This window comes from Pagrus major, chromosome 2 (assembly GCF_040436345.1).
Source record: "Pagrus major chromosome 2, Pma_NU_1.0".
Taxonomy (NCBI): Eukaryota; Metazoa; Chordata; class Actinopteri; order Spariformes; family Sparidae; genus Pagrus; species Pagrus major.
The window spans coordinates 18,108,924-18,135,442 of record NC_133216.1 but is presented as its reverse complement, the minus strand read 5'-3'; the positions used below and the strand labels follow the sequence as shown (position 1 = coordinate 18,135,442).

The 26,519-nt window shown below is 40.4% G+C and overlaps 1 protein-coding gene across 1 annotated transcript in view; it reads right to left on the bottom strand.

Moving 5' to 3' along the window:
• LOC141019943 (leucine-rich repeat and fibronectin type III domain-containing protein 1-like protein) overlaps positions 1-24,137 on the bottom strand; it is a 68,004-nt gene extending 43,867 nt beyond the window's left edge. The window contains exons 1-6 of the mRNA XM_073494985.1: positions 23,942-24,137; positions 22,456-22,607; positions 21,967-22,220; positions 21,604-21,847; positions 21,144-21,301; positions 19,736-20,116 (exon numbers count right to left, since the gene is read on the bottom strand). Coding sequence (XP_073351086.1) covers positions 19,736-20,116; positions 21,144-21,301; positions 21,604-21,847; positions 21,967-22,220; positions 22,456-22,607; positions 23,942-24,134 — 1,382 coding nt within the window. The 5' untranslated portion in view covers positions 24,135-24,137. The remainder of the gene's footprint in view (positions 1-19,735; positions 20,117-21,143; positions 21,302-21,603; positions 21,848-21,966; positions 22,221-22,455; positions 22,608-23,941) is intronic.
• Positions 24,138-26,519: the final 2,382 nt, after the last annotated feature.

Genomic DNA, 26,519 nt, shown 5'->3' with positions numbered 1-26,519 from the left:
GAAAAAAAGGGACTTTTTTTACTTCTTTAAAATAACATCTACATTTTGCTCTGCTGGCTGACAGTCTCTTTTCCATCTTTGGGACAGCTAGCTCTGACCACAACTTGGCACCACATTCTTTTTGATTATTTATTCTAATCCCAAAAAAAAAAATGTTTTCATGTTGTTCCACTCTTCTCAAAAGAAACACAAAACAAACCCAATATTTTTCTAGGCACAGAGGAGCTGTTAGAGCCCCAGACAGCCAATCGTCTGGGCTTCTTTCCAGACTCATGCAAGCCAGTTCTGTGATAGCATTGGTCACCCAGAAGTGTATCCTAGCCCGTTTGTTTGCAAACACTCAGACACGTCTGTCATTGACTTTCAATGAGAGAATAGCAGGATAAAAGCAGCATATCACCACATAACCGAAAGCACAGAAGAACAAGACAGCGATATCCAGATGCCACTGAGATACACTGAAATTCAAGTGCTGAGGAAAATCCTAACACTCAGCAACCTGTCATCAACTTTTGATTATTTCCCAATGGCAGCACTCGGCCCAGGTGCACGCCTTCTGAAGTTCGATATAACTCTTGATGTGTGTGTGAAGTGTGTGTGTAGTGCAGAGCTTTGTTTTCTCATCGGTTATTCATCTCTGTCAATCTGAAAGAATACAAGATGGTGCTTGTGTGTGTTCAGGAGGTTGGTGTGGCTCGGTTCAGCAGGACCCCTGACAGCAGGTCCTCTGTGTGGAGCCGAGCCAGGGTCCTCGCTCCTAATGAGGCCTTGTTTCCCTCCTTCCACCCTCCCCTTCTTATTCTCCTTTGCTCCTTTATTTCTTTTATCCTTCACTCTCCTTCCACCTTTCGTCTCCCCCTCTTTTCATCTTGCTCCTTGCCCTTCCACAGTCCTTCACTGTGTCCGTTTGTTTTCCCGCAGTCGCTCGTCTTCTCTCCTTCCCAGCTTCTACCCACCTCTCCTCTCTCTTCTTTCATCTGTCGTCAACTCTAACCTGTACCTCCTCCCATGTTTCTTGAATCCCTCTCCTCATACTTCCCTCCATTTGTACATCTCACACTTCCCCCCCTCCCGGCCTTGCATTTCAATAGTATGAAAATGAATGAATAAAAGTGGAATGAAAACTAATGTATGCACCTCTTTGAAGTTACTGTAAGTCACTCCTGATAAGAGCATTGGGCAAATGTGTAAAAAAATGTTTATGTAAAAGATGTTCAAAGAACACTGAAAGGTATATTAGCCTGATGGATGTTATATGGACAGAAAAGAGAAGAAAAGAGAGAAAACGTTTGTGGGAATGTTGTTGTGTTTTTTGAAATAGTGTTGTTTTATTTTGATGCTTATATTTGATTGTTGCTGTCATTGTTTTCTTTTCACATGTTAAAATTTTAGATCACATGTGGAAATAGCCAATCACGTGAAAATGTGGAATTCACATGCGAAGAAGTGAATTTCATGTGATTTCATTTCACATATGAATGTATTTACTGTATTTAATTCACGTGACATTATTTTCTTTTCACATGTAAAAGTTTTAGTTCACAGAAGAAGATACACAGAACTTTACATCTGTGACTTGGTATGTGGGTTGCTAAGCTGTGATAATGGGTTTTAATGGAAGACTATTAAACCTAATTTCGAAGCGTAATGACTGATGGGCAGAATAAATCTTTAAATTATCACAGCACGTTAAAAAAATTAACAAGGTCATGATTCAATGTTATGGCAGTGGGAGAGCTGAAAAAGTATTTTTTTTTATTTGAAAGTGCCAATAATTAAGCATAAGCATTAAGTACCACAACAAGATTACTCTTCATAGTGTTTTCTAATCACACTTTAACATGCTGATCGAACAGCTGTACACAGGTGACTAACTGAGAATGTGTAGGTTTGTGTTAAAGTCACGATGCAGGATCTCCTCAGCAACAACCCCCTTCATTCACATGTATTAAGTGCACAGGCTCCTATTGGTGGAAACAATCCACTGCCTATGGCAACCTTAATCACCACCATGTCTTAGGCAGATGTTGATTAAGGCTCTGTAATACTGTGCAATAATTATTCAGACATACTGATAAAACATTCATATAAAGGTTTTGTGTGGATGGAGATCCACAGTGTGCTTCCATCCCCCTTTTTCTGCGCATTTTATATTTGTGCAAAAAAAAAACAAAAAAAACCCCTGAATGCAAAAGCAGAAAAAATAAATAAATAAAGCTGGTGTGTCATCAAAAGCCAATTGTGACAATCTAGACTGGGTACAGATGTAGTTAAACAATCATGATATTGTATATGACGCATGGGACTGAAACAACCACTCGGGCTTTTGCAACACTGAGATGTAAATTTGTAGATGAGAACATCAGATCTGTGTTGAGCAATGCTCAAATTAAGACACAACATCAATACAGTGTTTTCTGCATTGTTTTCCACATTTAGTTATTTTTTTAATTACAAAATCTGGTTTTTCCCTTTTTTCTCTGACAAAGACCCAACTGGAAAATAAGCACAACCAGCTGTTTATCTCAATGAACTAACTCAGTAAATGAAAATGTGCATTCATGTGCATACTGTTTTGTAGATTTTCTGGAAATTTAGTAAAAAAAAACAAAAAACAAAACATTATATTTTGATGGGAAACATGGCTAGAGATGCAGCTTTCTAACCTATAATGCAAGATAGAGTAGCTGTTTTGCTGGTTCTGCCTCTATTGCTACTTTTCTCTATACACATGCATCATGCATTCTCTTGGGGTTTTCTAATGGCTGGGAAATGTAGAAAGAGGAGTGACTCTTGATAAGTAGTCTACCTCCATATGAGCAGTAGAAAATTGAATAAATGGACTGACACAGACATTTTTAGGGGTCAGGCATATTTCAAATCCATAGATTCAGCACTTTAAAATAAATGGAAACTATTCGGATGAAATAAAACATTATTGCTAAGTCTTAAATAAACTGATTCATCCACAGTGTGATTCCAAATAAGCCCCCAGTATCTCCGGCTCAGAATAGTTAATGTACTGCTTATTCTATTGTGCTCTGATAATGTGAGGTAAAATACACAGCAATTATACCAATCAAACTCTACGGTACACACATGTAATGCAGCTTAACCTCCAAGGGGTTCAGCCATACAACAATTCAGTCTTAATGGGGTTAAGTGGATTAAAAAACGCAATTGACAGAGATGGATAGAAGCTGAAAGATCGAGAAAATGTAGAGAGGAAAGGCTCCCCATACACACAATGCTGCTCAAAGCCAATACTGCAGATCAATGTAACAACGTGCACCGTTTGAAAAATAGAAAAGTATGGCTAATACAGGATCGCTTTACACGTATGTGTGGAGGCATGTGTCTGTTTATTTATAGAGGGAATCTGGGATTAGAGGACAGGAGGAAATAAAAGAAGACAGCGGAGAGAATAATAAGAGGACGGATGTATGAATAATGGAGTGATCAAGCAAAGAGAATGACAGGGAGAGAGAAGAAAAGAGTGAGAAAAACCAAGAGGGTTTTATGTTTCAAGTCTATACGAACAGGACAAGAATGGATCTGCCGACGATATCCCACATATCCACAGAGCACAACATCAATACATCCGCTGTAATCATGTTTCCCATGACCTGCAAACACTCGTGTTCCTCATTATGGCTTCATATGTTGTGCCCTAGTTGTATAGCAACCACAAGCATAAGTCGCACTCACATGCACATAAAAAGGAATATTTATGGTAGGGTTGTTTCTACTCTAAACTAGCCGATGCATTCAAACAGAGAAATTGTTTTTAAAGAACATTTTTATTCCTTTTGTTCAGCAGGAGAAAGCCAGTTTTATAAGAAAGAGGAGGTACAGGGAGGGAACGACTCAAGGTTGGATGGATGAAAGATGGAAGCCACTAAAAACATAGAAGAATTTTGATAAAGAAAATACAATAATGATTTTGGTTTAATTTATTTTTCATGAAGCTAGTTAAGTATGCACACATTCACAAATCCATGTCTTTCTTCTGATATTCAACTACTTCAATTTGTTTTTCTCTTTTCAGTATTCTGAAGACTTTTCTTCTCTTGTTTTGGGGCAGAATAGACAATGTTTTTAAAAAATGTGAAGACACGTTTTTACTTTAGAATTAGCACTTTGTACTTAATAATACATTATAGCTTCTGTGCTCATGCAGTTCACACTGGTGTAGCGCAGTCCTGGAGGTTGTTTTCGAATGTCATAACCAATCCTGTTGTTCTCTCTGCCTCTTTGCCTTATTTTAGAAAATTCCTTGCTAAGACTCAGGTTTTAATACATCTTGATGACACTGGATTGGTTTGCCACTAGCTCCCAGATCCTGTCCCTAATCCTAAACATATCCACTAATAACCCTTAACCCTTACCCCCACCCCAGTGGATGAAGGATAACAGGATAAGACTTCAATAAGGATGGAGAGAAGTAATCAATGTACAGTAACTAAGGGAGAAAAAATAACCAAACGGGAATGATGATACTGCCAGAACTGTAGCCTAAATGTACATTTCATATGCACAAGCATTCCCAGCAAGTCAGTTGCAAAGCAGTTGCAAATAGGACAAGGACGAAAATGCCTAATACTACGTTAATCTCATCCTGGCTTACTGCTGAACTAAATTGGACTGAAATACATTCGATATATTGGATTGGGACCCACTGATTGGTTTGGCTTGTCTTGTTTATTATTGATCCTCTTGATATTCTCAGGCTGTATTTTCCCCTTGTTTGCTTCTTTTTGACAAATTCAATGTACGATTTTAATTGACATTTTCATCCATAAATGAATTTATTGCTCATTCATTCTTTTTCCCCTCCATTCATTTGTGTCCATTCATTCCTCTTCATGTGGCAAAACAGGGTTTCAGCAGGATTCACCAGGTTAAATGTACGACTTCTTTAATACCATATAGAATCCAATTTAAAGTTTGTTTCACGGTTTTAAGTATGATGGGATATGAATACGTTATTATTTCATCACGGTTTTTTCCAGTACTTCCCAGGAGTATGTTACCACAGTTCCTTAACTATCCTGGGTGGTTTTAAAGGTGCAATATGTTAGGATTTTAGTGTAAAAATACCAACAATTAACTTACATTAACTGTTTCGATGTTGTGTCTGTATTGTGTCGCAGAGATATATTTTGAAGTTAGCTAGCCCCTCGCCACTTTGTACCTCTAGAGGCAGTGATCTGACAGTAAACAGCGCCAACACTCCCCCGGCGCACTGAGCTCCCAGTCCAGGCTAATACGACTGGTAGCTGCACAGCTGACTGAGCTAACAAGCTAACAGCAGCTACAGTTAGTAGTAGTTAGCACTTACTCTGGTGATACGCTGCCCCCTATTTGTTTGAATTCGACAGGTGGACAATTCTTACATATTGCACCTTTAACCAATTAAAATACATAACATAATAATTGTTGTGATCCACACTGTAAGAGACAATGAGCTTCCAGGCTAATGCAGCTCTCAGTAGTGCTTCCTATAGGCTACAGACTTATTTAAAACTTGCAGATACCCTGGAAAAAAAGCAGTGAAACACCCCGCTCCTCTCAAATGGCTATACAAACAAGATTTAACATCCACTTTAAGTAAAAAGAGAATTTAAAGTGGTTTTATTTTAGCTGACCTGCATGTGCATATTTGGACTGCGGGAGGAAACTAAACAAGTGAGGAGCTCCAGACAAACATAATGTGTGATTTAAATACTTTATCGAGCTGTTCTCTCAGTCACAACAACGCTGTGCACTTTGTAGGTTAACAGCTGAAGTTTTTAAATGTCATCATAGTTTTGCTCTCTTCAATCATGCACAACCCTCACCTCACATCTCCGTCTGAGCGCCGAGAGCACACTGGTGCCTTTTCTTTTATTAAGTTAAGACCTAACGCTGTGTTATGAGTTTCTATTGATCTGTGTAATCATTAAGAGATGGTCTGAAGATGATAATGTGAGTGAGTCAATAACTAAATAAATGACTAGACACACCAAAGCCTTTTCTTGAATATTGATGTTTGATTTTATGAACTATGTTGTTATGTTGCGGCCCCTCGCAGCAGCTGTCACGCCAGTAAGTCAATACTACAAGGCAGCTTAAAACATAGATAAACCATGCTTGAATGTTAAGCTTTTGCAAGCACACGATGGAAACTCAATCATTAATGAAGAGCCTGTTTACTCATATTTCATTTAGCGTTGTGGGATGCAATCCATCCACCATCTCTCATCTCTGATCCCCACTTACCATCCAAATCCCCTCTCCTCCTTTCGCCTCATCCTCTCCTGTTTCTCAGCTCCTCCCCCTCCTGCCCCACAGTCCCCTCGTCTCACCCGCTGCCTCTCCCCTCTCCCTTTGCTCTGCCTTCTCCTCTCATTTTACTACTTTTCTCCCCCTCCCCTCACTCCCGTTCTCCCTCGCTGTGTAGTCGTGTGTCTTTTTAATTACTCTTCCCTCCATCCATGAAGATCTGAAGGCTGGGTGTGGAGGCAGGAGAGGGGAAGAAGGTAGTGGACGGATGACGAGGAGGAAGAGAGAAGGGGACTGTGGGATAGGGGGTGGGGGGGTGTGTCGCAGGATAATTAAACATCGATTTGGGACGATGATGAAAACGGCAACAAGACGGCAAACAAGGGGATTATGGGTCGTGCAGCCGTCGGCATTCTGCTGAGCTCCGCAAATATCCAAGAGAGGAGAGGAAAGGGAGGTGGAGCAAGGAAGAGATCGAGGGAGGAAGAAAAAGGGAGACTGCAAGTAAAAGAGTACAAACAGGAGGAAGAAAGGAGATGGAGATAAGGGACAAGGAGGGTAATGGTGGAAGCGAAATAGAGCTGGAATGAGGCCGCAAAAAACAGGGATCTAGCAAAGCGAGGGAGAAATTGGGATATTAAAAAGTGATACAGAGTGAAGGGAAGAAAGAATGTAAAATAAGGGAGAAGGAGCAAAAAGAATGATAAAATATAAAACTGGGGATGAGAAACACTGCAGACTTAGGAGAAGCTTACATGAAGAAGTAAGAGAGAGAGAGAAAAAGTCTGCAGATGTGAACGAGAGGAAGAAGCAGAGATGAAACGGAGCATGTCTTCAGTGTCTTTGAACTTAACCTCTCTGATCTGACTCATTAGTTCTGCCTTTAATTGGCACAAATACAGCAGGTACCAGCAATGCAAGGATGTGTGTGTGTGTGCAGAAGTGTGCATGTGGGGACAGTCATTTGTCATTAGGCCCTTAAGCTCATTAGTACGTATCCAGTGAATCATTCAATTAAATGACAATGACCTACAGCAAACTGACTGTTCGTTGCCACGAGTGGGTGCTGGGATGTGCACAGGAGCGTGCATGAACGTCTGAGTGTGCATATAATGATCGGGCAGATATATCTGTTTGGTGGTATGGAAGGCTAGGATGAGGCTGAAAATCCCCTGTTTGGTGTTGTACACATAAAGAATGTCATATGTGGCTTATTTGATGACATGCCGTACCTAATATATAATATATTAATATATATGTATATATATATATATATATATATATATATATTTATTTTTTTTCCTATTAGATGCAGGAATCGACGCATGTCTGACTTGTGAAATCATCAGTACAAACAACCACTTAAGTCAGCTTCAGTCCAAACATGCTGGTATCAGCAGCGGCCTTTAAAATGCCAAATCATCTTCTACATGTGTATATGCGTATGTAAGCAGCCATAGCAACCCCTAAGAAGCAGTGAATTTCGGTGAGAGTTTGTAATTGACTAATCAGAAGATTAAATTCCTCGAAATGGTCACTGAGTAGGTGCATTACAGCAAGCTGCTGCCACACACTATGGCACAAAGCAATGGTTTATCGGCCCCTGTGTTTTTATGAGCCATATAATATATTACTTCCCATTCCAAGGTCAAACACAAGGCCAGGGCTCACTCATTAAATTATAATTTAGCGCGCAACGGGGCTAACCAAGACTAGCTCATTATCCATATCACTCAATTTACTACAGAAGGTTTCTGTGATTTGTTTTTTTCCTCCTGTTGTCAGCAGAGCTGATTTACCAGTTAAACTGCGGGTGTTTAAAAACTGACAGATGGTGCTACTGAACTTAAGCTGTGAATATATTCATTTGGCAATAAGGCGTATAATCAGCGAAAATATTCACAGTGACCTGAATGCATCAAAGCATCTACCGTTGCCATGGTAATCAACGTCCAAATCAGTATTATAACTCTTCTTTTATTGCAGAGGCCACCAGATTTATCACCTGTCAAAGGTCTGATCGTGAAATAAAGCTCCTCTATGATGCTTAATTAGTCTCAAAACCTCTCGTCACATGAGTGCACAGAGCGGTATCCTCGAGCAGAAAAGCATCCCTGGGAGGCAGAATTTCTGCTGCACATGCACAAATGCTGTCCCGTGAGCATGGGCGCTGTCAGGAGCTCGCAACCCTCCCTACGCACATGCAGCTGCTTAACACTTGCTCGCTCGTCAAGTTGACTGATGAGACTTTGGAGACTGGGATGAAATACACATTGACTGATGTCTCCCCTCCTGTCTTAGTCTGTCAGTAGACTCATAGTTACACTAATAGGAAAGTACATAGATAATGATCGGAGCTTCAAAGCCCAAAAAATATTAGTAGTCTGATCAGCACTTAAAAAATATAAATAAATGTCATCATACATAGCAAAAAATTGGAAGTAGAGCCCGACCGATACACAATTTTTCGGGGCTGATGCCGATACTGATATGTGATAAAATGCTATCAGCTCTGGTGAAACACAGTACATTTAGTCTCTGTTGGTTCATAGAGTGAAGTAAGTGTTAATATCATACAAAATGTGAAAAAAGAAAATTCAGTAGACGCAATATGTCACTTCTTTTGCCTGTTCCCAGGTTACCAGCTGGCTTCATTGAAACTGAAAATAAGCTTAATGTAAGCATAAGTAATGCAAAGGGAAGCCCATTTTCTGCAATAATAAAAAAGACTTTTCCATTCTCTGTTGTCTCTGCTTGTATGTAACACACTATAGCTGCTTTTGTAAGCCTATATGCATGATTTTACAGAGCTCATAAAATAAAAGTTGCCTCTTTCCTTCTACAGCTTTATATGCAAGTCCTGTGTAATGTACAACCAAAAGCCTTTAAACAGCAGCCTTGTTGAAGACCTAAAAACGTGCTCAGAGTTTCAAGCATTTAAGGAAAGTCTCAACATGTGTTAACTCTCCCTCACTCCTTGCCTATTTAAAGCACATTTTATTTTGAGCTATGAACTGTGACCGTCACTACATAATGCACATTTAACATGTTCAAAAATGAACAGATGCGCATCACACATGAACAAGCTTTTCTGCGCTCCATATGGTGTCCAAAAAGTATATGTAAGCTACAGTTTATACACCCACCTGCTCACCACACCTCAGCCCACCCAGCTCTGCTCCAGATGCTCCCATCACCTGCTCCAATGCTTTTACCTCCCGACACCCTTAAAACCACCCACCCCAACACACATACACACTCACACACATAATACACATGCCTCCATGTTTCAGTTTAATGATGTTTGACAATTTATTATTAACATCATACCACATACTATAATGGGTTTTAGCATTCTATAATGCATGTTCTATTTATTCAGAGGAGAACTAAAGGTGTTTGAGGATCAAAAAAATGAACAATACTCATCCTCCAACCCATTTTTCCCCTAGCTTGGGGGGAGAAGTGTAGCCCTGCCTATCAGAGCTACAACAGATCTGATGATTGAGTTGGACAAATAATGGCATGCCTGTCAACACTTGTCAAAACCCTTGTAATGATAATGTAAAAAGACTGCATTTGCATCTGTTAACGCCACATTATGCGCACAGCATTTCTGAAAAATCCTCAAGTAAAGAAGTGATTAACAGGCACAAGAACAGCTATCTATTGTGGATTTGTTATTGCCTCTGGCAAGGACAACATGTTTCTAGCTTGTTTGTTTGTTTGTCTGTTTGTCAGGTGAAATTTGGAGAAAACTACTGGCCAGATTTTCCCTTGGTGGAAGGGTGACGCATGGGCCAAGAGACAGCCCATTACATTTTGGGGTGGATCTGAATGACAGGCAGATACAAGAACTATTTTTCACTTTGGTTAACACTGCGGCAGTGCATTTGGCCCTTGGGGAATACATGCTGACATGCCATACATCTTAAAATCCAGTGGATGGAAGTAAAGTTCAGTTGGGACAAAACAAAGCCAAGTGTAGAAATACAATGGCTCCATATCACAATCAACATTCCTAGGTACCTGTAACCCTCTGGGGTGTCTGGCATATGTAGTTGCTCAAACTTCATACAGCAAGCACTTGTTATGGAGCACTTTGGGACAGTGGTGGAATGGGTACAATTGTAACATTGCCAGAAATCTAACAATGCTTTTGTCTCAAACTAAGGTGTAGCTATGGTAAAGTAAATTGACTAAGGGTTGTCATGATTCTCAGAATCCCAGAATCAATTTGATTTTTGACTTACAGGTCCAAACAATTTGCTTCCATTTTTGATTCAAACATTACTTTTCCAGCACTGACGGATATACCATTGTTGGACTATTTGGATCATCTGGATTTGTAAAGATTTGTAAAGATAAAGATTCCAGAGTTAAAAAAAAAAAAAATACCACCCTTCAGGGATTCAACTATAACAGAAGATAGAAATTCAGTTTTTTACAAAATTGGTTTCTCAAATCTCTTCCGAGTAAACCCTCTTCCCAAACTAATCAATAAAGGATCTCTGGTAAAGAAAAAAAACAACATCTGTGATGCTGTCGAGTGTGACGAGTTACGTACGGTACCAGTCAGTTGATCGTCTTTGTACACACAGGATAAGCATCTGGAAGTGCAACTGCGTGCTAATGGTGAGCTAGCTCTGTCGTCTGTGAAGTGTTTTTTTTTTTTTTTTTTTTATTCAGATGAAATAAAAAGGCCCTGGTGGAGGGAAAAAGAATATCGCCAGTCGTGCTTTTGATTTCGATGATTGAAATTGAAATCTCATTTCGAAAGATTTTCAAATTAGAATCCAAATAGTGAAACCCCCTAAAATACACATATCCAAATGTGACTTGTCTGAATTAACTTGACCTTTACGCTTCCTGACAACAAACAATGATTAAGAAAAACATAATAAATGCAGAGCTAAGCTGATAAGGCTTCAGCTAAACACACCCATATCTTAACATACGTCAAATTGTTTGGGAAATACAGTATGTCCAGACAAATATATTGAGTGTGCTTGCAGGTTTGCATATTATAGAAGACTATTGGCCCTGGTGGAGCTCTGCACTCTCCAAGTACCCCTCTGGTTAATGCATGTTTCCAGTCACTGAATCCTGAGTCTGCTGGTCTGCACAGATTTTATGTGTCTGTGAGTCCATTATCCAAAGAACCACAAACCATGGACGAGGCATGAAAGGTAAAGACACAAGAGAGGGAGAGTCAGACCATGGGCAGTGATCAGCGGTGTGTCTTTTTGTGGGTGTGTATGAGTTTCTGTGTGTTACCCCTTTGTGCCCTCGCACGGAGAGGACGATGTGAGGCGAATGCGATTCTTTAGATCAAGTCGGACACACAAACACAGACGCAAAACAAACACGCAAGCACGTACTCAAAAAACCTTATCCCACACACACTCAACGATGTACTCACTCGTACCTGATCCAGACAGACAAAGTGGTCTAAATGTAGAGAAGAATCAAAAGTGTGAGCTCAAAAGTAGGTTTTGAAGAGCTATCCATTTACAGGAAGTGTTTGTGTGAGCTTCTGCGTGTATGATGGTGCTTTCTATCGATGGCAGAAGGTTAATGTACTCTAAATGCACCTTAAAACCCACACCAGAATTTACTGTAAGAGTGTGCTTCATGGAGTTGGCTTCTATTGTAGATCTGAAGACAAAGCACACTGCAAAAAGCGCTTTATGAGTAATTTTGCATGTTGCTGTTTGTTCAGTACAAATTAACAAATTACAGCACCAGCAGTTTATGTCTAAGAAAAAAAAGTCTTGTAGGCTCAAATAAAAGTGATTTAAGCAGATGTGTTTTTTTTTTTGTTTTTTTTTGCAGTATAGCTGCAAAATGAAGTATACTTACTGTAAATGATAGAAATGCAGCAATCACTGCTACTGTCACTGTACAACTAAAGTTTTCACTGCTCTGATTGGCAGATCTCAACGCTGCTAGATCAGATTCTGCTCACATTGCACCACTCTGGGCCTAACCGCATCCATTAGGTGGTCATGTCTGCATTATGATTGTGACTCTGCATACCTCTGATATCCCTGAAGTCACAAGTACATACACAAACGCTTACAAACCACAAGCTGAATTCATCCACTGCAGAAAAAAGGTGTAGCAGCCACTCATACATTAAAAGGTAGAGCTCACACATGTTCAGCAAGTTAAACAAGTTTGCATTTGACAAGATAGTAGATAGCAGTGTCACAAAAGTGTCAGAGGATAAGTTCACCCAAACTTTAAAATCCAGTCATCATCTCCTCACCCTCATTCAGTTGGAGAGTCGGCTGAAGTTTCGTCGCACACAAAACATTTCCGGAGCTTCAAGGCAAAACAGCGTTGCAGCATGGTAACTGGCGGCACTTATGGTAATTGCAAGACTGGTGACAAAAATTGACTCAATTTACCTGTTCATTTCACAGTGCTCATTTCATTCTGTCTCGTGTAATGTGTACAACACTCACAATTGCTCTCAGTATCTGTCATTTCCAACAATTGACAGAATTAATGTTGTTAAGATAGGCAGAGAAGGAAAAAGTTGTAATGCATGTATTGAAAAACGAAAGAGCACATAATGGCCAATTGTGAACACCCAGCGATGGATCACCTCTGGATCTTTCTGACAAGGCCTTAAATCATACTGAAATGAAAAGTGTACTTTTAGGCAAATAAAGCTCTGGATTGGGTTTTACTCTGTTCAGCCAAGCTAATGCCAGGCAGGTTGGGCTGCATAATGTGCTATCCCTGGTGGGACGGGTGGTAAAATCTAAGCTATTGATCCTTCTTGACCTCCGGGTGATCCCAGATCACCTCAATTAAAATTTAAAATAGTGCTTGAGGCTGCAGGGGTTGTGTAATAGCTTCATAGCGTTTTCATCATAGGTTGTGCGATATGTGTAAAGTTTAATTACCTCCTCCACGGAGGTTATGTTTTTGCCTCTGTCTGTTTGTTGGTTAGTTGTTTGGTTTGCACAAAAAACTGCTGAACAAATTTCCATGAAACTTTGATGGAGAATGGGTCTTGGGCTAGAAAAGACCCCATTAACTTTAGGTGCAGATCCAGGATCCATTTTTTTCACACTTTCTATAACACTGTGATATGTGGTGCTTTTTGACCTTTTTGCAAATTGTTCAGGAATTAATTCATGGATCTTGATGAAAAAAACAGGTGTATTTAGATGGCTGGTATACATGTTTTATTTGGTACTGGATTAAAGGGGACTGTTGGGCCTTGGTGGAGGTATGCGCTCTACTCAGTGCCATCCTAGTAGTTTTCTACTGTATGTGTATTTGCTACAGTACTTGCTGCTTGTCTATATGTTATTTGTTTCTTTTTTATTATTACTAATATGGAGGCAGCTATATGTGCAGCGTCTGAGTCAATCTTTCCAAAGGGACATCAAGGTATATTGTATTGTATCATAATGGTGTGTTTGATATAGAACTGATGCTTGTCCCAAAAGTTCAGCAAGCAGCATAAATCAACATACTAAATGACACAACAGCAACAAGCAACCTACTGCAATGAATTAAACATCATGGAGAAACAGCCTCTCTCTGTTTGCTTCACACGGAAGGCAAAACATGAGTGAAATATATCAGTCTTTGCATTTGTCAGTTGCTCTTGGCTCCCAGTTTGTCAGCTATCCCTTACATAATCACCAGTGTAGCTTTAAGGGAAAATAAAAGATCCATTGCAATCAGGTAATTATCAAGTTCCACCTATAAAGCTGTCAGAACAGTTAGAAGAAAGAACACAGACACTGTCTCTCCTGAAAAGGCCTATTCATTAAAAACCACATGAACTAAATAACAGTGACACATCTTAAAGACAAAGAACACACCAATGATCGCACATAAAAGAGGAAAATGCAAAGGGTGATTAGTGAGAAAATTACATGACAGCAGAGAGCTGAAATAGGGACATAATCAAGGCTGGAAAGTGATGTAGAAAAAAAAGATTAAAAGGAAGTTTAACGATAAGGCATCAAGTTGAGGAGAAACTTGTCTGTGTAAATTTATCTAAATTATACAGGCAGTAAAATGTTGAGTCAAACGATTCAGTGCACTTTTCTTTCCAGAGGCTTTATCACTTTCCACTGTCTGATGGTTGAGTCTGTCATGGACCATTAAAAAGAACCTATATATCAAACTATATTAAAAGAGACAAAGAAGTGGACAGAGATTATGACATCAACTGTCTGGTTCTTATATCACCATGTCAGAGTTTCTGAAACACAGTCCAGTGGACAAAACTCAAAATTGGTGGTTTTTGTACAATAGCCAAAACCTTAAAAACTATATTTCTATACAGTTGATTTGTTTTTTCCATTTACCTTTTTTAAGCTATGTGCATTATGTTCCCTGCCAATATTTCCTTAGTGGAGGAAATGCTACGTTTATGTATCGCCCGCAAGTTGTGTGAAGTCGGCCAGAGAGGATGGTGGGTGTTCAGTACAAAACGCAGGGCTTTGACTGATTCACATCCTGCTCATGTGTGGTAAGAGTACTTCAGTTGAGGTCAGTTAAGGAAGCAAAGTTATATATTGTTAAATATTGTGTGTTGTTCTTGAAATCACTTTTGACTGTTTCTGTACTTGACCAAGGCCAACATCTTTCCCTAACCTTAGGTGCCAAGTCCATGATTTGAATCAAGCCTGGGACCTTATTTGGCTCTCTCTCTCTGCCTCGTTTCCCCATAATCTATTTAATATCATTATTTTATAAGGGCATTCAATGTCACAAAAAAAAGAATGGCTGAAAAACAAAAAATAAACAAATAAAGCATTTCAAATATTTTTTTTTTATAATGTCTTGTTAACAACTATGCTGTACCTTTAGTTGTTGTGTTTGAGGTACAAAAGAGGCATGAGGGTCACTGAGAAGTCTCTCTCTCTCTCTCTCTCTCTCACACTCACTCACTCACTCACTCACTCACTCACTCACTCACTCACTCACACACTCACACACTCAGAAACACCGACACCAGAGACACTTGGAAAAGCCTCCTGCTGAGGTCTGTTACCATTGATGGCAGTAAAACTGACATTGGGTTTTTGGCTAATACACAACTGCCAGCTGGTCCACTGTGCACACACACACATAAACACTCATGGCACACGCACACGTGCACACCAGCACACCCTTGAATAGACATTGATTATATTAGTCAGGGGGTTTGAAGAGCATGTCTCAGACGTGGAGTTAACTAATTCACTGCCGACCAAGGCTTTCAAAGTACATACACACGAATGCACACGCGCACACACTCACACACATACTTGGAGCTGTAATGGCATTGATCGTAAGTAGTCGGGGGTTTTGAGACTGCGTCAGAGAGGCCTCTCTCTGCTCTGAACTCCTCAGAAAATCTCTGGACTATTGGTTGTCTTTCTAAAGTGGAAATGGTTCTAAATTGAGCTGCCTGCTTAAATAGAAGTTAAATAAAAAGGACACCAAGGGCAGTGTATGGATCAGAAGATGCTGTGATCTGGATGCTCTGGCTGGAGTAATTTACTCAGTGGGGGAAAAAAATGTAGCGACTATTATGCAGTAAATATAGAATGCCATGCTCTATATTTGCCTGAAAGACCAGAGAATGAATTCAAATGTTTTCTGATGAGATTAAAATATCATGTGACAAAGATAAATAAATACAGATATTACATAAGAACTATTGTATTTCTCAAAAGCATGGAAAAAGTGATCTGGTTTTCTTTGACGACCAAATCATCGTCGAATAAATTCACCCGTTAAAGTGCTGCTTCAGCATGAAGGTCCAAAGTAAAAGCCGGAAAAAAACTCCTCAGTCCCTCATCCACCTTTCAGTTTTCGTCCACCGGAACTATGGCAACCACTTTAACAAACATGTAGGTCCTCAGCAGTGCTTGTGTCGCAAAGCAATATTTCCACTTATTCATTACAGGGAAGGAACGCACTTTGTTTTCTTCCATCAATTCTATTCAGTAGCATTGATGAAGCTTCAAAGAGTGGGATCAGTTTCAGACATACGCTGCTTGAGAAAACAAATAACAGCAATAAACAAACAGAAATAACCAATACAGTGTTAAATACATTTCTCAAGCTCATTGTGGCATTGATATACTGTTTTCTCTTCCTGCATCTCCTCTCCTCAGCACCTCCCTTCCCTTCTCCTCCCCCACCTCTCCGCTCTTCATGGCATTGTGCCTCACCCCTCCTAATGGATATTGACCAAAGAAAGACAGAAGAGAGGAACTGTATATACATGCACACAGACACACTTAGGCTGTTTTTTCTTTTTACTCAGAACAGAGCCAGTGCATGATGATCCCTTCTAATGGATCTCTCGATGCCATGGATTTCATGTATGATATCTCAGTCAGGATTCAGCCATGATCTTATGTGATTAAGTAAGATTAGACCAAATAATGACATGAATATGTTCTCTTTGGAACAGTAAACAGTACTAAAGAGCTATGATTATGATTCTGTTCATGCTGCAAATAAATATGAATAAACGTCTTCCAAGTTATTGAGCTTTAAACAGACCTGCCAACCAATTTTGTCACAACATGTACACTTTGACATGTGCACATGTGGATTAAGTGGTGTGATGGATCAGGCAGTGATATGGTGACATATGCAAGGCATCCGTGTACTCGTGTGTTGTACTATGAAAATCTGTCATGTTTTGACACCACTTTACACATGCACCGCATCTCTAACACCATCTGGAGAAAGTCATACTCATTTTAAGATCGTGTTTCATTTGTTTTTGTTGAAGTCCAGCCTTGAAGTTGTAAGCCTTAAAGGATGAGTTCATCCAAAAATGAAAACTCACCCATATGCCGGCGGAAAGCCCCATCTACTTCATTTGTTTAGGAGAATGCTGCAGCGCTGTTTTGTGGTGAAGCTCCAGAAATGTTTTGTGAACTACGAAACTTCACCTGATTTTCCATCAGCATGAGGGTAGGTCGATAATGATTGGATTTTAATTTTTGGGTGAACTTAGCAAACACTCCTCAAGCAACTACTTTGTCAATACAACAGCGAAGAATCTGGTTTGTCTGTTTACACTGAAAGCAAACAAACTCACTTTGTTTTGACAAAGAAGACAACTGACATCTGATTTCATGCTCTACATGGTGCAAATAGCTTTCCACACAACAGCAGAGCAAAGTAAAGTTGGTAACCTTGCTTAAGAGCAGGACTGGTGCAGACTATCACCTGCAGCTCTTCTTCTACAGTAAAAGCTCAAAGTGATTGCTTGTTGATATTAAAAATGATAATTAGGCAAAGAAAAAAATGTGTGTGCATGTGGAGATAAAACACTAAAATGTTGTTTCCATATCGGTGAGTATGTGTGTGAAGGAATACTGAATGTTGAGCCTTGGGTGGTAGTCTACCTGAGGTCTGCAGTTTAATTAGTATCGTGAACCACCAGACACTACTTTGCAAAATACAAATCTACAAACACCTACACCTGACCGGTGTGAAGTGTATTTTGTCCCTGCCGAGACACTGAGCCCTCTAACTGCTTCCAACCTTGGTCGGGCAGGTGCAGGAGAACGGCTTCCATGCTCAGAATTGTAAGAAGCTGCCTGTCTCCCACAGTTAGCTTAACTGTCTGAATAAATAAGTGCCCTCTCTGGCTCAGAAATAACATCATAATCACTTTTCAGTAGAGACCCCCATTTCCATATCTCACAAGTGCCGACTTCTCACAAATTAAGAGGAACTGTCTGATTCTCCTGTCAACATGGACAGATTTGACATACTCCATCACAAGAATTAATTCACCCCAAAGGACAATTTCAGCTGCTGATCAAGAGCAAAAAAGGCCAAGAGGAACGAAATTGGTTATCAGAACATTCTTTCGGGCAGTTTTGATTTGAAAACATTTGTGATTTACTCCTGTAATCACAGAAGACAGAGTGGAATATTGGGCCATTTCATTGGCACCTCTGAAATAATGAAATAAATAAATAGTCTGCAGTGCTTTTCTGTGATAGTATTAAAGCCGCCTGTCACTCATAACAGGATCGAGGTTTTCCTAACCTGTTGCCATAGCAACTCCACAACATATGAAAACTCCTCAGAACTGAAAATAAACAGGCTTTTACCAGGTTTTCCTGGAGATTTAGGTAATAATGTTGCCAGTGCTTTTTTTGCAGTCTCATGCACAGGTCAGCAAAAGTCTAACATGCCCTGACTGTAGTTCGGGATTTACCACAAAATGACCTTTCTACCTATTCAAATGCTGCACATACAATGAGGCTCATTACAATGATAACATTATTAGAATTCTTTGGCCGATATCGCACCTCTATCATGAAGAATTACCATAATACCTTGAACTGATCTACTTATCCATTGAAATTCTATGTGTGTTCATTCCCATTTTATTTACACTTGAGATGGCAGCATGCTGTATATGCAGTAGCATGTGCACACAAAGTACCTGTTGGTTCAAGGGAGTTATCAATTTAGACATTCCTTCGTACTCCATTTAAAACTTCAAACACATCGCCACCCTGGCTAAAAAAGCACAGAAGAGTCTCTTCTTCCCACGGGAACTTAGGAAGGTTAACTTCCAGAGCCAGATTCTGATCAACTTTTACAGAGGAGCAATAGAAAGCATCCTGACTGGAAACATCACAACTGGCATGGTTCGTGCACGGCCCTGGATAAGAAGGCTCTACAGAGGGGGATTAAAACCACCCAGAACATCACTGGTACCCATCTGCAGACAACACCCACCCCAGACACAGTCTGTTCACCCTGCTGCTATTTGGCAAAAGATACAGAAGTATCCACTGCCGTACCACGAGACTTTGCTTCCCCAGGCTGTGAGACTCCTAAATGCATCATAAACACTCCATTTTATAAAAAAAGATGTAGCACAAAGGACTGCAACAGGAAATAGATTGATTTTTTTCAACTCTTGTTTTTTTAAAAACTACCAAATGTTATAGCAGTTTGAACAGTGTGACTCAAATCCAGCAAAGTATGACAAAGAGTCAAGAAATGTCCTTGTCATGTCAAACCCAACAAAACATGGAACAACATTACATTCATAGAGCCATAATGTAAATGCAAGCAATAAATCAATGTAGAAACAGCATCAGCACATCAATTTAGCACAAAGCCAAACTGACGGACAAACGTTAAAACCTGCTCAACAGCTACAATTGTCACATTTGGCTGGGACTTCACTGCATTCAGCGAATCCGACAATGGCTCTGCTCCACTACAGATATCTTTATCATTTCAGTTGATTAGACTTTTACGACTGGATGACTGGCTAATCTCCACTTATATCATCTATCATCTGCACTCATCCTCATAGCAGCGGCTGATGTCTCCTGATTAACTCACACACAACTGCGCGCACACACGGACTTAAAAGAGTCGCAGAAGCCACCATCTAAAATTAAATCACACAGACAGACAGATTGTAAATTGACAGTGTGGACAGACTGACCTGTAAACCAGTGCATCATCCCCAGAGCTGTTGTACTGGACCTGGAACATCCTGACTCCAGATGTCGGAGTCTGACTGCTCCATCTGATGAGGGCAGAGTTTCCTGTCAGTTCCACCAATGAGACCCTCCGGTCTGCCCCTCTTGTTTCATTGTTAGGCAGAGCAACCTTCGAGGAGGTCAGGATGTCAGAGGGGGCAGGTTCAGAGGACGGATCTCGGCTGCGGCTTGTGCTGTTCGCCAGATGGGGCATCGCCGTGACGACTAGTTCCACCCTTCCTGTGGATTCACCTGCTGCGTTGGAGGCGATGCAGGTGAAGTTTCCTGAATCCTTCAGGGAGGTTACATTGATCTCCAGACTTCCATTAGGGAAAACCAACGTTCTGGAACAAATCGTGATATACAATATGATTGTATAATAAATCTATAACAAACATAAACAATGGCTCCTAGACATTCAGACAAGATCCAATTGTAATTCTCACTAGTTCTGACTGCCACTTAGATCGGCATAGTTATCACTTCATACTAAAACAGGGGTAGGCCATTTAGCACCCATTCATTTTAATGAAGAAAGTAGCAAGACCCATTAACCTCGGTTTGAGAAATGATCCACCATTATTTTGTCAGTTCAGATTTATGAAGTAACTCCTTTCTCATTTATCCATCCAATCAGGTAAGCCCTCCTTGTCTGTCACCCACACGGGAGCCAATTGCTAATCAGCGTTCTACTTATCAACCCATTTTAGTCGCATCAGTACTTGTAGTACCTGATTCTGATGCCAAGTCCCACCAGCATCCATCCAGACTCTACCCAGAATCAATGCAATGACTGCCAGGCTGAGGGGCTATGTTGCTAAATGGCTGTGGGCTTCATCCCCATGATTATAGACATAAGCCAAAAACCCACTAATGCCTGTCTGATCAAAACAACTGAAAATGTAAACAGAAATTGTGTCAAAAGAAAGTGTCATTAACTTTGAAAATATTATCCGATTTTACAACTGATGACGACCATAACTAGAAACCCACATATTTGACACAATTGCCTTCTAGGTTACCAGATTGAACTATGAGAAAGGTGTGACTCCAACAAATACCCTCTAATCCTGATTCAGAGTTGGCCCACACAAGTCATGTCCCTATGCCGTACCACCACAGCCAAGACAAAGATTATGTGAGACACACTGTCTTCTTGACTTGGTTGCACATTGGCACAAAGGAGGATTACAGGGTAAAATATTCAAACAACCCCTCTCCTGCACCTGCCAACTGGGTTGCCAGGTTTCTGACATCATTAAAAGTGGAATGGTGCTGTCAGTACACTGGTCACATCCCCTAAATTAACTCCTTTACCTTTAGTTTTGTAGCTCAAACAAGAACATAAGACTATACAAAGAGTGTTAGTACCTGGAGCCATTAGATATAAGCCGGCCTTCAGGGCTGATCCAGTGAACTTCAGGCTCTGGGTCGCCATTCGCTTTGCACTTCAGGCTGGCGGGCTGGCCCTCCATAGCCACTGTATGAGGTGACTTGCGGGTCAGAACTGGTGGGTCACAAATAAACTCCTAAAGGACAAAAACAAATAAGGTCATACTTCACATTTTTTTCCAAATCTAAATTATTAAAGGTCCAATTTGTTAGATAGTTGATTGTTGAGTCTTGTTGAGCCAACTCGTTGAATACTTATTATTTGGGTTAGTAGGTTGGGCCAGCCATCAACCTCAAGTGTCAGTATTAGACAAATTGGGATTGAGACTCAACAATCAACTATCTTACAACTGGGAACTTTAAAGGTCTGTTATTGTTTCAGGTTATGGGATAACTTTTAATCAGTGTCCTGATGACACAAATTGGCTCAACATGTCACCTCTTCAGGTATTGTCCAGAAGTACTTGGCACTGAGGTCAGGGGGAGAGGCGCATGTCTCAAGGTCGTCTTCTCTGGTCAGTCTTCTCAACCACAGAAGTTCACAGTTACAGTGAAGGGGGTTGCCACCAAAACTCAACACCAGGGAGGAGAGCGGGGAGCCTTTCGACTTGGCATAAACTGGGATTCTCAGGAACAACGGGTCCGGGGGAATTTTTTTCAGCTTGTTGGATGTCATGTCTAGCCTGTGAAAAGATTAGGGATGAATTTGAGGGGGAGAAAGAAAGAACCGCAGATATTAAAACACAGTGTTGATCCTTAAACCTGTCAACACATCCCTCAGGCCTTTTCTTTCTCTATTTACCTTGCAAGTTTGTGCAGGTTGGTGAATACCCCTTGGGGAACATTTTCTATGAGGTTATGATCCATGTTTAGGGTGTTGACATTGGTAAGGCGCCCGATTGTGTCCCAGGGCGCTTGGTCAAGGTTGTTGTAACTGAGGTCGAGATCCTCCAATGTTGACAGGAAATCATCAAAGGCATGAGGAGATATGGAGTGGAGCTGGTTGTTGGCCAGGATCAAGTGACGAAGGTTTGTCAGGCCTTTGAAATGGTCATCCTGGTTGGTGAAAAAGTGAAAATGCTGTGAGAAACATTACAGTAATATAATCACAAAGGTCCATCTGCTGCAGTGTTATCTATATCTTTCTATCATTGCAGCTCCATTGTTCAATTGTGTGTATCCTTTAAATTCCCATCCAACCTTTATTTGTATGGGAGTCCAATGATCCATCTGATCATTCATTCACATCCACCGTCATTAATCCATCCAACCATCCATCCATCAGTCTTACCTTGATCACAGTTAATCTATTAGAGTCTAGGTGGAGTGCTCGCAGTCGCCGCAGGTCACTGAAAGCTGAGGGGAGAATCTGACTGATGGTGTTTCTGGACAGGGTCAGATGTAGCAGGCTGGTCATGTTGGCAAAGTCCTTTTTTCGGACAGCTGCAAATGAGCCGGAGAAAAACACATAGAAAGACTTCATCAACTAAGTCCTAAGTGGACAGATACAACATAGGTATTGAGGAAAAATAGAAGTCAGGAGACACACATGCCCAAAATAGGTTTTAAAGCACAGATCTTTGCGTGATCACAGAAAGAGGTGCTTTCACACGAGTGGATGACTCAGATTTATATTGTGTAGTTTTTATAAAAACATTTTCTGAGTTGGATGAGGAGAACAAGTATGTGATGAACTCGGATAAGGTGCATTTACCGAAATGATACTTGCTTTTACCTGCTGAATACATTGCTATGATCACATTTGACAAGGGAACCATTGGACTGCTTTCCCATGAGAACCACTGTGTTTTATATTTAGATTGACTACGCCTAAGACAGTCCATGCCTCATTAGTGTTCACAGCCTGAATCTTATGATAGCAAGTATGCTTTCATTAATTCATGTAAAAGTTAACTTTTGGTAACATAGACTCAGTTGACACCAGATCTGGTATCCCCCAAAATAAATCGTGTTTTGCCCAGGGTAGTGCTAAACTGAAATTGATTTGGACGTGAACCGCTGTGTGATGGCGCATCAAAGTATCTTTCTGGACCCTGTGAAAGCTGTCTTTTTTTAGCTTGTGTGTCTTTTGTTTTGGTGAAGTGTGGAAGAGAAATTCTTTTAAGTGAAGCCGGGGAAGATTAGGTGGCTGCCTTGGTGGGGGCTAATGGGAATCCAGATTAAAATAAAAGGATAAAGCAACACTGCAGTTCTTAAAAATAAGTACATTTGAAAGTATCCGAGAGAACTCTTTGACATAAGGAGGAGATGAATTATGAATGAGATTTGTTAGACTGAACCACAAAACAAAAAAGTTTCAAAGTATGAAAGTTAAAAAAGAAATACCCTGACTGAGAATGTATTGTCATGAAGAGACCAACAAAAAAGAATTATCACTTGAGCAGCAATAGTTTTCAGTGCTATCAAATGTGCATATACGTGTTCATACATTCACGTGTGGCTCAACTCATTGCATGTATCCTTTGAATTCCAGTAGTATATTTAACCTCTCAGTTCATCAGCCACTCTTTTGCTGTGAGTATGCTGCTATTTCACTGGTTAGTATCCAAACACCACTGCTAAAGCTGCTCAAAGTAATCAGTCCTACACCAAAGCCTGCGTACAATCTGTTGGCACTGAATATAAATTCCCCCTTAAGGATATCACTTAAGACGATGGTTTATGACAATGAACAGACTGGACCGTGTAAAATGTTGTATTACCTTTCCTTGGATGAAGGTAAAATGGAATATAGGACAGACTGGCAGGTATGTTACCTGTAATAAAGTTCTCTTGAAGCCGTAGCTCCACGGTGCGACGGTCGATGGCAGCAGGAACAAAGAGCAAGCCTGTCTTGGAGCAAAGGATAGCAAGCGACGGAGAAAGGCTCTGGCACATACAGCGTTTCGGACACGGCTGTCCCCTGCACGCTGCTGCCAGCAACAGCAGAGAGAACCACAGCCGTTCCATTATCCTCCACTGGGAACAGGGCAACTGGAAGACAGAAGGAATGAGAAATGAATTGGAGTCGATACAAAAAAGTAGTGCCACTCAAGACATGGGGACTGGCATGCAAACCAGGGTGAATCACTGACAAACTGTTTAAACATACTGTATAAGCATTTATGACAGTAAAGCCCTCTGAAGACTTAACAAAATGAGAGGTTCTTGTTATTATGCATGTGTCAAACATGAGCAGTACAAATTTGACATTAAATGTAAAAAGCATTAAAGGGAAACAGGAAAACAAACATCTTTGTGAGCATAGTCAATTTGCTAGAGTGCTAACAGCAGCACTCCTAGCTTGTCCAACAAAGCGCTGTAGCTGAGGTGACAACAACTGGCAATGCTCCACATCAGTTTGACTTCAGCCTTGATACGAAGACATTAAAAACATATTAAAAAGTAATGTGAGCTGATGTGAAGCTGTGGTGCTTGTACACACAGTTTTACAAGCTCTGTAATGTAACAAGCCAAGTTTACTGCCTTCTACAGCCAAAGTGCTATTGAGCACCAAAAGTTCCTTTACAAATACCTCCATTTGTACCGTCACTTCACTATCCAGTTAGGAGAAGTGTATCATGGCACTCCTGAGGAGCTGAACTAAATTACACAATACTGTGTGCTCATAATCGGCTCTATGGTTGTGCAGGTGCATGGTGAGCTGGCAATTTTCCTGAGGCACACTGGGGATTTTCCCTCGCCCACACTTGTTTGATATTTTGGCAAGATGTAATGTAGGTGTGGAGTCTCAGTCCAGTGGTAAACTGTAATGTTGGTGTCAAGATTGCATTAGGGCAACAGCATTCACCTTTTGGGAACAGTGCACTGTATTTTTTTTGTTTTGATTACAGAAATAATGCCAGCAAAGTGGAGCAAAATAAGCACACCTGTGCTCTGCGTATGTCATTTTCCAGTAGTCTAGACAAACCTTTTTTTTTTTAAAGTACATTCAGTGCAAATTAACACTCACGCTGAGCATGGTGACACTCTTAGTTTGACGCAGTTCCCTGAAAAATTGTCAGACAAAACTCCCCTTTCCAGTTTACAACACTTAAACCCCCTCAGGATCATCCCTTTTGTTTCTGCCAACACCTGTCTACTTCTTTCCAACAGCTGTCGTAAAAAGCAGCACCTGAAGCATCACATTTATAATTGCAATAGATGTTGACCTCTATTTGTGAGGACATTACACGCTAGAACAGAATAATGAGAAACTCAACTGTGATGGAATTTCTTTGTGGTTAGCAAACGTGTGTATGATGGTAGAAATATGGCTAATTATAGACCCTTTATGCCTCCCTGCTAAGGCTTAAATAGATGTTTTACTTCCAGTTTGGCAGTAGAGACCTTTTTGTTATATTTAGACACATCTAATTAAATTCAGCCGTACTAATAAATCGTATATCAAGTTATGTCAAGACAGCCTGCATAATTCTAGACCAGTCTTATTCATACTTTTGCTAAATCGATTGTTGTAAAATCTCAAATGTCAAATGTGATAATTGAGTGCATCACTGTAATCATCATTGACCAACAAGTTCCCACTCCCAGCTAGTCAAATTTCATACTCAAATTATGATGCACTACCAACCCTTCTAGTGCCACTTTTGCATGTGTAGGGCTACGCGGTTAAGTTAGCAACAATACGTAATATACAGCATCTTTACTCAGTGCAATATGTAATTTAACCTGACATTTTCAAGTGACTTCCATGCCCAGATGAATATTTAAAAATCTCTTCTATTTCTTGTAATGCACTTCTTATGAACCAGAGAAGAGATAATCACAGGTGGGGGTCTGGAATTCTTTCACCTGCTCTTGTTGTTGAACCCATTACATTGTCATGGTTCATCTACAATGCAGTCAACACCTATTGCAAAGCACAATCTACATGAGCAAGAATAAAGACTTGAGTCTCTGGCCATCTTACATTAACAATTGTCACGTTTGTGTGTTTTAAATAAGGCATTTCTTTGGCACAAATGCAGTTTGTGCTGTCTTTATGCCATGTGCTATAAGCGTCACACATGTCATTGAGGATCAAATACTACCTGTCATAGTTTGACCTGCCAGCTATGGACCATCTCCACTTTTGAACCCTACAGACATGACTCAAAACTCATGGTGAGATATGTGTGTGTACCGGTGGGCAGCAGTATATTAGCCTGCACAGTTGGACTACCCAGCTAATCATTAGGACTGGTTTTCAATAGGAGGCATGTGTGCAGTACTGCTTCTCCATTCTGCTCCTCCGTTGATATTCCCAAAACTCCCAACAGAACAGTTCTTATCCAGGGATGACAATGTACTACAGCATCACAAGAGAATAAATACCCAGCGTTGCGACACGCT